Source organism: Trichomycterus rosablanca, chromosome 15 (genome assembly GCF_030014385.1).
Source record: "Trichomycterus rosablanca isolate fTriRos1 chromosome 15, fTriRos1.hap1, whole genome shotgun sequence".
Lineage (NCBI taxonomy): Eukaryota > Metazoa > Chordata > Actinopteri > Siluriformes > Trichomycteridae > Trichomycterus > Trichomycterus rosablanca.
Window position 1 is genome coordinate 7,892,498 of NC_086002.1, and position 18,685 is coordinate 7,911,182.

Here is an 18,685-nt window from a genome sequence, read left to right on the forward strand (position 1 = left end):
GCGATGTCTGGAATCCTGACCTCAACACCACTGAACTACTTTTGAATAAACTGGAACATCGACTGCAAGCCGGGCCTGCTCATCCAACAGACCACAAATCCTCATAGACACATTACAAAATCTTTCCTACAAAAGCCTTCCTCTATAACAGTGGAGGCTATTGTGGCTGCAAAGGTGGGGCAGTTAGAGATCAACACCCTTGGTTTTGAAATAGCACATTCAACAAGCTCATGACAAGGCTTCTATATCATTTTGACTACATGTTGTAGTTGACTACACGTTTTAGTTTGACAATGATGCCAATAATTCAGAAACTGACAACACTAGATTTGTAGGTAGCCACAGGGGTGCACATGGTTACACTCGGCTTTTACTGCTTGGAGGAATAGGAATGTTACAAACGCAGAATGAAATTAACAAAATAGTATCAGATTACCAAAACATGGGAACGCCGCCCTGTCCCGACACTAAAATGCTCAACAGCTGAGTGATATTACCTCTCCAACCTCCAGTACTCCGCCCAACACACACACGCTAATCTTTTTCAGATTTGTAAGGTCTTGCCAGAGGCCAACGAATACTCTGTTTTTGTTTTGCTTTGACCTCTAGTGACCACATGACCTTTTCATTACAGGAACATTTCTATAGCTGTTAACCATTTTTACAGTTCTCCTTAAACACTTAAATTAAAATTCCTCTATAATTTTATTATTTAACTGCTGCAGGAAAACGACGCAGTGAGGCCGTGGCTTCAGTCAGCTACTGGCACGTGCGTTTCATCATTCCTATATGACTATCTGATGTATATTCTGGAGCGTATTACATTAGAGTACTGCTAATGCAGATAGGACAAAGAGTTGATAAAAGTGGACTAACGTTAGCATTAAGCGACTTAAATCAGATTTGTGTGTAGGTGGGCATGGTCATGGGCATCTGTGATTGGAGGAAAGAAAGAAAAAAATATTCTTAAAAAAACTGCAGTGGATAAATATCCTGTTGGACATCTGTTCTGCAGAACCAAAATATTTTGCACCCCTCCAGCTCGAGTCACGTGATGAACACACGGACTGCTTCTCCCACCTTAAATATTTGCCCTTTATCAGGGTGTGGGGCGCACACAGCATGAGATTACTGTGTAGCCGTTCACTGACACACAATCAGTGGACTTTTGTTAAACCTATAAAAATTAACATTTAACATTAAGCTTAGTGCTTAAGGTACTGGACTAGTAATCAAGAGGTCGATGGTTACCTGTTGGCCTCTGAGCAAGACGCTTAACCCTCAATTGCTTGGATTACATATGGTCACAAATGTAAGGGTGCATTTACATGAGAAGCGGCAAATGGTGTGGTGGTGCTGCTTATGCCAAGTTCACACTACATGACTTTCCAAGTCGTCAGGTCACTGTACAGTTCACACTACACAACTGGATCTCTTGTATTCGGGAGTCTTTCAAGTCGGTGTGGCTTTTACATTACACGACTGATCGGCGATAGGGGGTTTCACACTACACGATCTATCACCAACTGGAATCGCAGGCGAGCTTCTCTGGTCTCCCAAACTTCCTTTTGTCAGGAAAACAAACGTGAGAATTGACGAGAGGTTTAATGATACCACGTCCAAAAATGCACGTCAACAAGAAGCGAGAGATCAAAGTTTATGCGCTGATGTGCAGCGTAAAATCAAGGAGAAAAAATAAATGAATTTGAGTGGATTTGGCTATGCGACCAACATGGATTGTTCTAGAGTGAGTTGGAGGTTAATAAATATTTTTTGCAATGCAGTGTGGGTATTATGTTTTGTAGAGAACGATAAAGTCAGAAATACTGTAAAATGTGTGTGTGTGCCGATGTATTCTGATATAAACTATATTAAGCCCCCGTCCCACCTTTTTACAACTCCTCCCCTGCGTTTCCCCTCACACCGTATCTTGCGTTCTCATTGGCTGTTCGACATAGCACTCATTGCCAGTCGGACAACTCAGATCTTGATATTTGACAAGCTAGAAATCTCGCTTTGGTCGACGAGCACTCGGATCGAGTTGTTGAGCAGTTTACACATAGCGATTGAGAGCCGAGTTTCGGTCGCCGAGCCTTATTTACTCACACCAGCACAACACACACTTACACACCACCACCATGTCAGTGTCACTGCAGAATGATCCACCACCCAAATAATACCTGCTCTGTAGTGGTCCTGGGAGAGTCCTGACCATTGAAGAACAGCATGAAAGGGGACTAACAAAGCATGCAGGAGCATGATAAAATGGACAGTAAGTGCAGAAACAAGAAGGTGGTTTTAATGTTATGACTGATCAGTGTACATTTGTTAGGGATATGTACAGACTAAATTCTGCAGGCTTTTTAGTGTATCAAAATTCTCTAATGTCCTTTTTGCAGTTCAAGCTAAACTTTATTGTAAAACTACACTGACCCATTTACGACACACATGCACGCACAATCCTGCCCTGCTGTCCTCTAAAACTGAGCCTACCCGTCCCCAGTGCTCCATCTGTCCAGTAATCCTCCATGTCTGTGTCTCTCTCTCTCGGGTTCAGTCATATTTCTTTCCTTTCAGCATCGGCCCCCACCCTCCTGAACGGCACCCCCTCCCCAAGCCCTGTATAAACATTATTAGCCAATGCTACGTCACAGTGAAACTTTATCCCCGATGCCACGTAAGCAGGGGTCTGTCTGACTGACTGACAATCAACCCGAACCCACACGTTCTCTCTCAGACACACACATCTGGCCCTCACATGGGTAAAACACAAAAAAGAGGGACAAGAGGGAAGGAAGCCCTTTTAGAAAATACAAACCTCTTTCTGCCAGATCATCATGTTCCTCAAAGTATCAAACCTTGTGCTCGCCAACTAAACACTCCAAACTGACCTAAAATATTCCAATATTCAAACAAGATGAACATTTTACCTAAAACAACAGATCCTAGATCAGCTATTTTTCCAAGACTTGCACATCCTCTTCCCTCCTTCAGACCAGTCCCTAAATGAAACACTACGTCCCTCTGAAATGGACCTGAACGTATGGTTTTCCATTATTTATCCCAAATGGTGGCCATCGTGCTTAAATATAGCATACTGGAAAACCAAACAGCCAATTGCTATGGTGAACAATAGACCAAAGCGCTAGTTCATTTTGCATACAGGTAAACAGTTTGGAGAGTCAGGCCGCATGGAGACAGTTAAAGATTTGTGGCTACGGGGGACGCGGAGACAGGGAAGGTCTGGTTTACTCGTTGGGAATTTAAGTAGCATGTCGTTCCTTTTTACCACCACACACACAAACACTAACGGGATTGCTGTATAGCTATGGAGCTAACCACAAGTTGACGGGAGACAAAGGGCCGAGTGTAACTTTACAGAACTCCCATGGTGTGACACATGGCCTGCTGACTATAGATTCAATAAGCTTGACATCACAAAGCAAACACTTCTAGGTTTTCTCTATTTTTATCATTTATGTGTAGTAACAGAGCTGTTTTTGCTCTGATGTGTGTTTCGGTCACACTTTAGATTCCCCTGTGTATGATCAAAGACAAAATCTTACCCACCATGGTGTCATTTCACAAAGTCTATGTAGATTTGATTAAAGGACCCTCTAAAAAATGTAGTGTCCACTTTGTTAAGTTTGTATTCATACTGTTCTCCTCTGTAGCTCATGCCAGCACTTCAACCAGACATTTGAAGGGCAATTTTGCCTGTTGTCTACTCGACCAGGCCGGTGGCGGGGTAGCATGTTAAGCACTTTTTTTACATCCAGCTAAAAGCACACGTCACTATAGACTTCTACAGCTATAACCATCTACTTCGTGTTTATGACTGACTTTGGCCTTTGTGAACTTAAAGGCGTGTAAATAAGATCATGAATGAGTGACTTTGTTTACAAGAATGTCTGACCTTTGTTTTTTATGAGATATTTTCTCTCAGAACACATTCACTTCAATTCATTTTTACTGTGAGATTAAGTTAAACACGACACAGTACTGACTCACGACGTTTTTACCCATCCTCACCAGTAGTGCTAGTAAATATGGAATTGAATTTATGCCTATTGCAAAACACACAGTGCAAATAAACCTTACCCAATCTGACCCGGAGCCCCTGCTTTCAGGGGAATTGACATCTTTCCTACCAGATGGCCATATTAGTCCCATTCTTGGATCAACAGTGTCTGATTCCACTGGAGCTCCCTTCTCCTAAATCAGCATTACTTCCTTCCCAAGGCATGGAACCATCTGTCGAAGGGCTGGAGATCAACAAACTGACACAGTGACTCAAAGCTGAGGGATAATCCATCCAATCCATAAAGTAAATTCAGACTCAGGTTTAAAGAACTTGAGGACATCGTCTAAAAGAATTTAATCTTTTTATTAGCAATTTAGACTAATGTAGCTTGACACATAGTCTTAAAGAGCTTGATTAGATAAATAATGCATGCTTAAAATGGGTTGAATATGTCAGGTAAATACACACAGTGCAGTTTTCTACCTGGAGGCGTCAACAACTCCAGTAGAAAAAAGACGACATGAAATCGACATGAACACAAATTATGTACACCAGTATTACACGACAAAGCAGGGCTTATTCCACTTGAGAAAACACAGTTTTCCAGTAATGCTGCTTGCAACCCAAAGCATTATAAAATGACATCACCCAGTTTTAAACCCCAGTGCCCTTAATGCATAACGATAAAATGTCATTTAATTTAAAACCTTCACAAGCTACTTGACACTTTCCAGCTGTTCACCAGAGCCTCATCTGCCAACCCTACTGAGAGACTCGATTAAGATGCAAAACAAAGCTCAAACTCAAGATAACATGGGCTTGATTGATGTATCTATATGCTTACAGTCCAAGAAAACAACTCCAATGAATACTGTACAACTAATCAGAGTTGTGTTTGCTCTCTAAGACTGGAGTTACATTAAATAATAGTGGACATGGGAGCACCTGCATGGGGGGAGTTGTATAATTAAAACTATAAATGTATTGCAGTTTTATTTGATTTTAAAGAGACCCTTGACCACCTCAATACCTGTAAACAAAGTAGCATTTCACAACTGTTTAATGCTCATGCATCTCATGCAAACATAATAATAGTAGTGGCAGCCTGGACTAGTAGCCTGCTTATGTACAGACCGATTAAGCAGCAAATATACACCTCCACCACACCCATTTACAAATCTATACTAACCAGTAGTTTAGAATTGTTGATTGTTTAAGGTTTAAGGAGTTTCTGATTTAGCCACCCATCACCAATCCAAAGCATCTTTCCATACAGTGTAGACAGTGGTAGCCTAGTGGGTAGAGCTTTGGGCTATCAACTGAAAGGTTGAGAGTTCAAATCCCAGCTCTGCCATGCAGCCACTGTTGGGCCCTTGAGCAAGCCCCTTAACCCTCTCAGCTCCAGGGGCACCATACAATGTCTGACCCTGCGCTCTGACCCCAGCTTCCAAACAAGCGGGATATGTGAAGAAAGAATTTAATTGTACTCTACACCTGTATATGTATCTATGACAAATAAAGGCATTCTATACATATCTGCAAGCTTTGCACACCTGGGTTTGAGCAAATTATCCCAATCATGGCCAAATCCTCTTAAACTCTGTCAGAGTAACTGGCAAGACACTGAACTGACATCTTTGAGTCTCTCCACCACTGTGATGGTATTAGCCAAGTGATGTGAGGTACATGTTTTTGCCAGACGTAGTGCTTGCTGTTATGACCAAGGGAATCGCCCTGAATGAGACGGTCGTCCCAGAGTTGGTATGAGGGCCCCATGTTTGGATCCACGCTAGGTTTGGGCTGCACCAGTTGGTGGGGTGAAGTAGGGTGTTTGTGCATTGATGTCCCAGTGCATGGGTTTGCGCAGGTGCTATGAGCAGCTCCCAATATTGTGACAACCAGGTTTTATTTCTGCAATATTTTTTTTTATCTTTTCTCTGTTGCGGGATGGGGATTTTTTGTCCTTTATTTATTTGTTACTTTGTGTCCAGTTGTTTTGACAACCTCTTTATTCCCTGATACCCTTTTGTTTCTGGCTCTTAAGCTACAGTGTTGTTCTACCTTGGTTAAAATTGGATTCTTAAAGGAACAAGACTACACCTTGTTCCTCCATGACACAACCAACCCTATTATGACCCTCCCTATTACAACAGCCACAACTAATTCTATGTTAAAAAAAAAGCTCCTAACTGACAACAGATGTCTCTATTTATTAGAAAGAAAGCAGTACACAGAATTATTTATAACGGCATTTAAAACAAAATCCTAATTGTTGCTTTTGCAATTCTGAGGAAAAACAGCTCACTTACAGCTTACAGTTATTAGGGAGATGGCAAGAAAAACGGCAAGACAGTTACAGAACACGTCCCGGTAACTGAGCCAAATATAATAAAAAGTGCTTCTGATCTTCTGGCTAAATGTGTTGTTGCAATATAAAACTTTCTTTACTGAAGGAAGTACACTGCTTATTCTTCAACCTACATATACTTACAAGCATGAGGCGTAATGGATACAAATGATCGCTGCTTCCTGTGTGTGCGTGCTTTGTCCGAGTGAGTGACTATGCATATGGTCTGCTTTGAAATCTGCATTTGGCCACAGAAATGCAGATTTTACAGTCAAAATACATGCACACAGACCGTGCAATTAAAACAAACAGTAAAATAGTTCCTCCAGCGCACCATAATGTTCAGATAGCGTGATAAACATTAATCATGCTATACTACTGAGGAAGACAAAAAAACAAACTTTTAAAGCTGGAGCAACCTCAGTGGTACAGATCTCACAACCATCAGAGTCAAACTATGTAAAACTTTAGGAAGATCAACGGGACTGGGTTCAAACTGAAATTGTCCTTCAGCCCACACAGATTTTACAGAATGGAATGTATGGTATGGTTGAATGGCATGGAAAATCAATGGCACCCTTACTACAACATAATAATTTATAATACAGGGCATTCTGTTTTACCCTCTTATTTTTATTCTTTTATTCTTTTATTTATCTGCATCAACCATTTTATTCTGGTCGAGGTCATGGCAGGTCCAGTTCCACCAGGAAACACTGGGTGCAGTGCAGGAATATACTAAACTATATAGGAACTGAACAATTATATAATACCTTTATTTGGGTTTTCCTATTTTCCCTATATGTCTCACCCTTAATAGCTGAGACAATGACACGCACCCCTTCAACATGCATGTGGTTGCCAGCCACATCTTTCCCTCGACCAGTGGCAGAGTCTCAAAAAATACAGAGAGACACACTAAAAACATGCAAAAACCCCACCACTAGTGCAAGGGCCTTGACCAGACAGCAGAGGTAACAGAGCAATTTTACAGCAGCAATAAAGCAGCAGTAAACCTCAGTCGACTGCTCTCCATCAGGCACGTTTGGTTGCCTGGCTAGGTGTTTAGCATTGCCTGAGATTCGAACTCGACAGCTTAAGATCTCGCCAGTAATGGGTTAGCGCATATGACCGCCATACCATAGGAGCGCCCAAAATAAGGTTGGACTTTTTATTATGACATCATACTTTCTCATTACAATTTTAGTACAGTCATGATGCCATAAAGGAACATTACACTATATGGCCAAAAGTATATGTCCCTAAACTGTTGCTTCAAAGTTAAATTTGATAATCAGAAGGGGTGTCCCAATACTCACTCACTCATTTTCTTAACTGCTTATCCAATTAGGGTGGCGGGGGGTGCTGGAGACTATCCAAGCTTTTCAATGGGCGCAATGCACACTGTAACACCCTGGACGGGGTGCCAGTCCATCACAGTTCAGACACACATACACACACACACACATACACACACACACACACACCCATTCACCTATAGAGCAGTTAAGTGTCTCCAATTAACCTGACTGCATGTTTTTGGACTGTGGAAGGAAACCAGAGCTCTCGAAGGAAACCCATTCAGACACGGGGAGAACATGCAAACTCCACACACAAAGCACCCGGACCACCCCGCCTGGGGATCGAACCCAGGACCTTCTTGGTGTGAGGCGACAGTGCTACCCACTGAGCCACCGTGCCGCCCATGTCCCAATACTTTTATCCATAAAATGTATGTTATGTTCATTTCAGACATTAAGTAATAATGTATCATAAATTCATTAAAATCTTACATGCTATATTGTTAAATTTTATTGTGTCATAAGACTTTGAAGGGTTAAGACTTATCATGAGGTCATTAAATGACGGCACTATACAGGATTTACTTTTCATTACAGATTAGAAAATGTTATTTATTTTAGGGTTTTAATGAAAGTGAAACATTTTTACAGAGTATTAAGACTGCCCAAATTAGGATCATGACAAATTATCATGTTATGATGGCTGTCCGGGCATGTTCTACAAACACTTTACCCAAAATACTGAGAGCAGTCTTTATTACCAGGCCAACTTAAGTCACATGCAAATATTATCCATGACCACTAACAGAAAGATAACATTATAATACCAATGTGTAGGAGCAGTCATGCCAACTTTAACATGTCATAGCAAATGTCATGTATCATGTGCACTGTGGGCAAAGCTTTGGCCAACCATCCCAAAGTGAGCCAGCTAAAATTTCAACATGGAAAAGGGATAGCATAATAGACCGATGTGCCATCTGAGCATCATGTACCAGGATATGACACATTAAACTTGAGATGTTAATAATAGATAGATAATAGATTATAATTCTAATAGTAAACTGGGTTTCTGAACTTTTTTGTTAGCTGGGTTGCAACTGTAGGCAAATGCATCAATGTATCATAAGATACAGACATGCAGGCCACGCTTCTATTTGTCATGAGTCACAGGTCAAAACCCTCTGTTGTAAACTATTCTAAATACTGCATTTTCCTAGGACAATTCCATAACCGGATATAAACATGTAGGCTAAGCTTGTGCAGGGTTTAAGTACATTTGCAGGTCAACAGTAGTTTAAATAAAACCTATGTCAATTTAATGGCATAATTCCAGAATTTTAGCATTTCAGATCAAAGCATACTGTCATATCAGTCTATCACTCCTAATACAGCCTGAGCCTGGATACTAATGCTGCATTTTAATCATACAAAACTGCAAGTCATTCAGTCAGCAAGCATGCAGAGAATATGAATATGCCGAGTAAAGCTCGATGTTAGCACACATGACCTACATGCTATCGGTCAGTGCAACAGGTTCTGTTTAAGGTCTCTTACCTGATTTCCGTTTGGTGCCATAGTCTCTGAAAAAGATGCAACAGCAGAAAGACATAATTAGACCTCTGGCCAAATGTGTGTGTGCAGTCCACTGTGACAACATTCACACGCTTTCACACACACATACATACACACAAAAGCACCCCCCACCCAAAAAAAGCCCACACTGCGTGTGCCAGTGTGTATGAGGGTGTGCGACAGAGCAGGAGACTGAGCTGCTGATGCTTCCACAGACACAAGCTCATCATGTGACCCAAACAGAGCCAGTCTCTGTCTCACCATACCCCCGGTTCCTCTCAGTCTCACTCCTTCGCTCCAGAGGATGGAAGGCGGATCCTTTAAAGGCTTCCTGCTTAATAGATTATAATTGGATTTAGCTCTTTAGTTGCTAAGCTTTAAGCGGTCACATGTCTTAGTCTGCAAGTCAGTCAGAATTGAAGATGTGGTCATAATTGAATATGTAGAGGGCAGAGCAGATCAAATTAAGATATGAGGAAGTATTAAGCTATAAAGAATCAACACAAAACAAATATCCTTCAACAAAAAAGCCACTATAAAATGCAAATAACTTCAATAGGTTTCAGATTGTTCTTGATTAGGAGTAGCTCTGCAGGTGCCCGGGTGGCCCACCACTGTTGAGAACTCTACATTGATGGATGAAGGATGATGAGGTGTTCATTGCCACTGTAAATGTGACTGCTGGCTGGTCGAGGCACCTTCAGTAATGGTGGATTATTCACAGAGTATAGCGTGCGTACGCAGTATAGCTCCCTGTGAGACTCTGGCAGGTAAAAAAAAAGTGGCCAGTGACTGCAAATGTACTAGTCTGCACCTTTCTCTGGTAGTAGAGATGGTGTAAATGTCAGAGAACTTGTCATTGGTAATGAAAACCACTAGATTCTGGGCAGGTTTTCTATCAAAAACTAAAAAAGTTTCTACCCAATGAACGAAAAGAAAAAAAACTAAATTTTCTGCACAAAACACTACAATTTTAATTATCTCTTTATTATGCTGCCAAAAAACACTTAATATTTTATTGGTACTAAAAAACCTGGGCTGAAACTGGTGTCCACATACTTTAGTTTATGTACTAGGTATTTTAAACTAAGATCAGGCATGTTTAACATCTATTACATAAGCGGTCGCCAGCCGCTTCTTTTCAATTGCCAGTGGCTGACTGGCCTCCATCTGCCAAAAAGAGGTGTCTGCAGACCCAGTGTGACTTAAGCAACTGTAAGTAATGACCTAATGGTGTCACTTGGGTCTCATTAAGACTTAAAAAGAAGGGACTACAGTTCCAGATGTTATGGTCCCCAAGTTTGCAGTTAAATCAAGAGCAGTAAATCAGAAGAATGTATTTGTTTATGTTTAGAGTATTATGCATTTATAGAACTTACCATTGAGAGCTAACTAGCTAAACACTGTAACATTAATGAACTCTCAATACAGCTGTATTATTTTTATTGACCGAAATTATGACATCATGCATGAATTCTAATAAAATCTATTTGGCAGGATGGTATCAGAAACAGAACACCACAGATTGCAACACTGCTAATGGTGAGTTGTACATAATTGAACGCAGATCTGTTAAAATGTGCTTAACTAAAGTAACTCTCTATAAAGAAATCCCAATACACCAACACACTCTTAAGAAATAATATACTTGTAAATGCTACATAAGTGTTCATTTTAAACTATTACAATAATCTGAGCAGAAAAATAACTTTTGGTATGCACAAAAGAAATATTTAAACAGGTTTATGAGCATCATTACAGCTTTCCTCTTATTCAATACCTCCCGATCAATTAATATTTATGAATGTGATCACTAAAAACACTCATGTGCACCATTGACTGCATCCTAATGTCTATACAACTGTACTAATTAGTATGTTAAATCAGTGCACTACTTACAGTTTAGTTATTATTCTTACACACTGTAGTATGCTGTATACAATCGGACAACAGCCTAGCATGTATAAATATTCCATAGTAACTAAAATCTTCTATAAAACATCTTATACATGTTATACCTTTCCATTTTTAAGGGATTATTTAGAAAGTCTACTCCTAACCCCAACCCTAGAACAGTTCCATTTTTTTATCCTCACTTGCTTTTTTTTACTCAACAGTATTTTTGCATATGGATTCAATTTTATCACACAAACACTTTGCAATGTTTTACTGCCAATTCAGAGCTGTGATGGTCCTACAACAAAACAAGCTTGTGTCCAGGCCTTGCTTTGTGCACTTATACGTTGGAACTACAGTACATACTAATTAATGGGGGCGGCACGGTGGCTAAGTGGGTAGCACTGTCGCCTCACAGCAAGAAGGTCCTGTGTTCGATCCCCAGGTGGGGCGGTCCGGGTCCTTTCTGTGTGGAGTTTGCATGTTCTCCCCGTGGGTTTTCTCCAGTTTCCTCCCACAGTCCAAAGACATGCAAGTGAGGTGAATTGGAGATACTAAATTGTCCATATCGACTGTGTTCGATATAACCTTGTGAACTGATGAACCTTGTGTAATGAGTAACTACCGCTACTGTCATGAATGTAACCAAAAGTGTAAAACATGTTAAAATACTAATAAACAAACAAACATACTAATTAATGGCATTTACACATCTAACAAACTGTATGCTTAAAACCTAAAGCTTCTTTATACCCCCATTACTATAAGTTTTTTTATAGTCACATTAAAACACTTTGGTTAGAAAAACAGTATATAAATGCAACTTCATTTAAATATAAATAAAGACAATTTACATGTTATGAATGTATATTAAAACATTTATTTAAGAAAATAATGTAATCTATAAAATGATGGGATGAACAGATAAACTAGCAGTACATTTAATGCAACAATTAAACCAACACTACAGTCAGACTACAATTAACTTGCTGTAGGTATTACAGAATTTTAATTAAGGATTAAATATGCTTGCGAAGCTTACAACTAATTTATTTTGATTCCACCGAAAGGTGCACTGCAGTTTATCAAGCAGACTTAATAAATAAATAAATAAAGCCTATTAACCAGCAGCTAGCATCTACCAGGAGAAGCTCAACAACAGTTCAATCTCTTAAGGAATCAAACGTATTAGCCTTATATAGCTCCACAAACCGGAAGTGCTATGACATCATCCAGCCTCAGCGCGGGAATTGCAGCTTTGACTAACCGACACCCCAGTCGGTTTAGTGGTGGTAAATTCGGTTCATTTTATGGACTCGGGTTAATCTGAGTCACTCAGTAATGTGATCCGGTTCACTTGAGTCACTTGTACTGACATCTTGATTGCGATTGATTTACTTCATGAAAATGCATCCAAATATCACTTATCTTCCGTGCATCTTCTGTATCATGGACTTACTTATCAATAGACTTATCATGGACAACTTATCTTCTGTAAATAAATCCTTCTCTCTTAATTCTCTTGCTCACTCGCCTTGTGTACTTAGTTAGCAGCCGATCAGAGGACTCCGGGTTAATTGAGACCTACTGATTCAGTACGAAGATTCGAATCATTAACCGGGGTGATTCAGAAACCTCCCAGCTCTACAGGGGTTGGACAATGAAACTGAAACACCTGTCATTTTAGTGTGGGAGGTTTCATGGCTAAATTGGACCAGTCTGGTGGCCAATCTTCATTAATTGCACATTGCACCAGTAAGAGCAGAGTGTGAAGGTTCAATTAGCAGGGTAAGAGCACAGTTTTGCTCAAAATATTGCAATGCACACAACATTATGGGTGACATACCAGAGTTCAAAAGAGGACAAATTGTTGGTGCACGTCTTGCTGGCGCATCTGTGACCAAGACAGCAAGTCTTTGTGATGTATCAAGAGCCACGGTATCCAGGGTAATGTCAGCATACCACCAAGAAGGACAAACCACATCCAACAGGATTAACTGTGGACGCAAGAGGAAGCTGTCTGAAAGGGTCAATATACACGGCCAGGCTGCTATAGCCAAACCTTTGGTCACTCGTGCCAATGCCAAACGTCGGTTTCAATGGTGCAAGGAGCGCAAATCTTGGGCTGTGGACAATGTGAAACATGTATTGTTCTCTGATGAGTCCACCTTTACTGTTTTCCCCACATCCGGGAGAGTTACGGTGTGGAGAAGCCCCAAAGAAGCGTACCACCCAGACTGTTGCATGCCCAGAGTCAAACATGGGGGTGGATCAGTGATGGTTTGGGCTGCCATATCATGGCATTTCCTTGGCCCAATACTTGTGCTAGATGGGCGCGTCACTGCCAAGGACTACCGAACCATTCTGGAGGACCATGTGCATCCAATGGTTCAAACATTGTATCCTGAAGGCGGTGCCGTGTATCAGGATGACAATGCACCAATACACACAGCAAGACTGGTGAAAGATTGATTTGATGAACATGAAAGTGAAGTTGAACATCTCCCATGGCCTGCACAGTCACCAGATCTAAATATTATTGAGCCACTTTGGGCTGTTTTGGAGAAGCGAGTCAGGAAACGTTTTCCTCCACCAGCATCACGTAGTGACCTGGCCACTATCCTGCAAGAAGAATGGCTTAAAATCCCTCTGACCACTGTGCAGGACTTGTATATGTCATTTCCAAGACGAATTGACGCTGTATTGGCCGCAAAAGGAGGCCCTACACCATACTAATAAATTATTGTGGTCTAAAACCAGGTGTTTCAGTTTCATTGTCCAACCCCTGTAGTTTCAGTCAGACAGAGTCTGCAGTACAGGCAACAACTTCTCTACAGCTTATTCGTTTTAACTCTTTAATGAATTAAATATTCCTTCAAAATAAAACCTCTGAACAGCTCCACATAATCACAGTTTACATTCTTTATTACTCTTAATTCCACCTTTATTTTCTGACAGACTTTCTGTTCACCACCGGTAAATACATAAATATACACCAAATGTATTCTAAATAATTGTATTCAAGTTATAATACGTGTCAGTGTGTCTTTAATAATACAATTTATCACGTTTTTTTAATGTTCACAAGTGTTTTAATACACGTTTGTATAAAATGTTGAAGTGTTTTTAAAAATTGGTATCAAATGTTCTATTTCTCGCAACGATTAGTATAAAGTGCTGAATTGTTTATAACTTTGTACAATGCACAAGCATTTATTAACTATTAGTAATTAGTATTAAATGAACAAGTGTTTCTTTATTATTATTAAATGGTATAACATGCACAAAAAGTTTCTTTACTATTAATAATTGGTATAAGATACACAAGTATAACTTTACTATAATTAATTGATATGCACAATTGCTTTTTTACTATTATAAATTAGTATCAAGTGATGTATTGTGATTGTAAAGTAGTATAAAGTGTCACACGTTTACTAATATAAATTGGTATAAAGTGTACAAGTATTCATTAAAAGTGGCATTATGTGTTGAGCTATTTCAATTGTTTTTGTTTGGTTTATTGCAAACTGCTGGAAGCTTGTACATTTCGCTAAATAACTTTATATATGAGGCAAAAATAATCATGATTGCAACTGTAAATGCAAATGTAATCATTACAGGCGGACAGTTACAGAAGCCAAACACTCCAATAGTGAGTGAGGGTTTAGTTTGAATTTTTGAGGTACTGCGTAAAACATATGGACAAGTTCAAAAAGTCTTGGCAGCCAAGATTCTTTTTTTTTTTACCAGTCATGCATCTATCTGTTTGAATAGGTAAAGATCTACAAAATCAAAAGTTACATTATACGTACGAGGGTTCTTCAAAAAGTTTCTGCACTTTTTTAACTCTTATGTATTAAGAATTTCAGAAAATATTACATCACTTTTCTACATGGTCACCTTCCGATGCATTTTTCCCAGCGTTGTACCAACTTTATTATTGCCAGCAGCAAAAAATGTTTTTGGTTAAGCGCATAGCCACTGATGCACTGCTGCTTTTACATCATCACATGAAAAAGATCTAGTGTTCACAAAGGGGTTGCATAAATGACAACATAATCTTAGTTTGCTATAGGCATTCTTGATCAGAATGTGTAAGATTTGGTCTTCTGTTTGTCAATGTGACTTGCATCAAAACTGTGCAGTGAACATGGAATTCTTGGAATTTAAAAATGAATTCAGGTTTTGCCAGTTAATTAAAAGTTAAGTTGCTCATTGTGCCTTAATGGTTAGCTATTTCCATCTCCAATCTTCTGTTTCAAGCGTGGCAAGTTTCTGGTGTGATCGTGGCTTAACTTGATTTAACTTGATGTGTTTGGTTTGTGTAGTCGTCGTCTTTCTAAAATTAAATATTAGAATCTGATTACTAATGTGTGTGTAAACACATTCACTGTGGAACTAAAGATAAATTAAATGGGGAATAGAGAGAGAATGTTTGAGGGGGAATAAAACCAACAAAAAGTCAGAGCGAGGAACAAATCCAAGTGTTGTTAAATAGTTGACAACAAGCCCAGTCTATCACACACACACACACACAAATATAGCCAAAATTCATGCTGACAAAAACACAGTCATAGCGAGATACCAAGAAACTCCATGTAAAATTTAATAACATGGCCAAATCATGGTCCTGGCTTTGACTTAACTTTCCTGTTATTGATGTCGAAAGCTTGGCCTGCTATAGACATGTTGCAACAGTGCAATAATCTGGTGTTTTGGTAGAACTGCAGCTCACTATCATATCAAAGAAATAATAGAAGTAGGAGTTTCTTGTGTTCAGGTGTTAAAAGAGGGACAATATAAATCCTAAGAAAGTTAACACAGGTTTATACTTTTCAAAGGGACCCGAGAGCCTGGGGCATTAACGGTCCCCAATAGTTACGTTCTTGAGGTCCATTAGACAAAGTAGTAAACAGGTAGTAGTAATAGGTCAAAGACTTTTGTTCACTCAATCCATGTTTGCCTTGGGCATTTTTTTTTACCAGTCATGTGCCAGTCTGTTTGAATGGGTAAAGATCTACAAAGCCAAAATATATATTACATGTATATATAAATATGGACACACTTGACCATGAGTTTGTTGCCCATCCAAAGTCATGTGTGTAAATATGGAGTTTTCCCTCCCTTGTAGCCATAACAGCCTCCTTTCTACTGGGAAGGTTTTCAACCAGATTTTGAAGTCAGTTGAAATGTCTGCTCATCAGTCTATAAAGGATGTGTGGGCTCAGGTACTTGTTAGACAGGAAGACCTTGCTGGCTATTAACTTCTTAATTCATTTCAAAGGTATTTATTGGAATTGAGGTCAAGGCTCTGAGAAGGTCACTGTACTTCCTCCACACCAAGCTGGGCAATCCATGTCCTTATTGATCTTGATTTGTGCATTGGGGTGCAATCATGCTGTAAAAGGCCTTCCCCAAACTGTTTCCAGAATGTTGGAAGCACATTTATTGTATATGCCCATAAATAATGGGTGTGGCTAAAGCACCTGATATCATTAATGAGCCTCCAAATCCTTTGGGCCATAAATTAAATAAATGGCTGTGTAAATCATTGTATTGATTATTAGAATACAATAAGTCAGTCTGTTTATAAATACTAAACAAAACAGATGTGGTTTACTTAAAATGTTTTGATTTAGGTGTTTAACTTCTAGCTCTGTGCGCTCCTTACCTGTTAGCCAGTTTAGCCTTGTAGCCCCAATTAGCTGCAAATCAAATGTGATTTTTCAAAATTATACATTTGAATGAACCCTAAATAGTCCTTTTAAAACAACCACACCCATCATCTAAAACGTCCTTCTAATAGTCTAAATCCAAGCTGTCATGACTTCCAACCCCCTCGCTTTTTAATTAGCCAAAAGCTTTTAAGTTAACAGGGTCAGGCTGGACTGACCTTCTTTGAAATGTATTCCTACAAAATAATTACAGTAAATCATCGGAAGTAATCGGTGTTACTTTACTTGTGTAGAAAAGGTGAGGATGTCGACGGCATGCTGACATGAATCACACTCCTGTTTCTACAGGTTTGTTGTATAGATGCAGTATAAGAGCCAGTAATTAATATCTACTAAAAAGCAAATAAAATATCATAACTTGCATATTAGTTTCAGTAATCTGTCTTTCCCAAGCTGCTTTAAACATAGGATATAAATACAATCAACATAAAGCAGAAATGCAACTTGGTTCCTGTGTACATCCACTAGGGGGCACTGTGTTACACACAATACAATTTGAAGCAAATCCAGTAATTCACAGCATCACACCGAGGTGCAGAACTGGGATCTTGTGTTCTAACCAGGCCTTTGGTATGTGGTATTCCTCCTGTGCCAATATGGATAATTCCATTTCCCCTTGCTTTCCAAAAACATGCTAGTAGATTGATTGGTCTAAATTACCCATGGGCATGAGTTAGTGTGTGATGTCATGCAAGTGATGTGCAATCAGTGGTCACTTTATTTGGTTTATTTGGACTATTCAAATAATGGCTATGTATGGTACTGTGATACTGTATGGTATGTGGTTTAAGTCGGAAATGTTCCAGTGATCTGGTAAAATGAATCCACCCACAAACACACCAGCAATGCATTTTCTTACGGATGCCAAGAATGTATGTGAACGCAGCCCTAGAGTTAAAACGTAACTCTGACTTTGGGGCCCTGACTTTGGTCTTCTCTGTGCTTCTTTACATATATGAAATATAGACAATATAAATGTGCGACAGGTGAAAGTCTCAATGCTTTTAAATTTGCAAAGAAGACATACAAATGGATCCTCAAACAAATCAGCCTAACCTCTCATTTGAAGCCCAGATATACAGACTGAAGCCCTGTTACTTATGACACATTATAAGTAAATCGAATTCATTGGAAAACACAATAATGCTAGGAAGTGTTAAAGGTAAAAGAGGAAGGGGACGGCCAGCAACAAGATGGACAGACACAATTAGAGGAACAATGAACAAGGCATTAAGAAGCTTTGAAGACCCAAACAGAAGACAGAAAGTTCTGTAGGAAGCACTATCCATATGGTCAGCAGAGGCTGACTTGATTGCAGATTCATTAGGTGTTTCACATAAAAAAACTAAAAACAATTTGTATATAAAGGGAAAAAACATAAAAATGCATACTAAGTAATTGTTTTTATAAAATATTATAAAAGGAATGTGTACATAGAATTTTGAGAACCACTGTCTTAAGTGTATTTAAAAAACTAGATTAAAAGCACCAAGCTGCTGTTCACTGTGATCTGTCGGTTCAAACAGCAGCCGCCCTCCACTGCTTACAAATCAGCTAATCAGTAGCAAACATTATTGCATATGCTTTCAAACTAAACTCTGCTAGCTTAAACAAGTATGATTGATTATAGAATTTCTGTCATCTGCTTATACTGGGACAAGCCAGCTCTGTTTATATAGTAAAACATGACCTCTACTGGTACAAACACAGTATCGTGTAAAATAGAGACAAAATATTAAAGTATGTGAATACTTGATCATTACCTTGTTTAACATCTTATTCCTGAACCGCAGCATCTCTATGT

General features: G+C 39.3%; 1 protein-coding gene across 8 annotated transcripts in view; it reads right to left on the reverse strand.

Annotated features, from left to right (window-relative positions):
* The window catches only part of sh3pxd2aa (SH3 and PX domains 2Aa), a 129,768-nt gene that overhangs the window by 46,183 nt on the left and 64,900 nt on the right, over positions 1 to 18,685 (reverse strand). For 7 of the 8 annotated variants that reach the window (XM_063010717.1, XM_063010715.1, XM_063010714.1 and 4 more), the window contains exon 6: positions 9,230 to 9,255. The exons of the other annotated variant lie outside the window; for it this stretch is intronic. In XM_063010717.1, the coding sequence (XP_062866787.1) occupies positions 9,230 to 9,255 (26 nt within the window). The remainder of the gene's footprint in view (positions 1 to 9,229; positions 9,256 to 18,685) is intronic. 8 annotated transcript variants of the gene reach the window in all.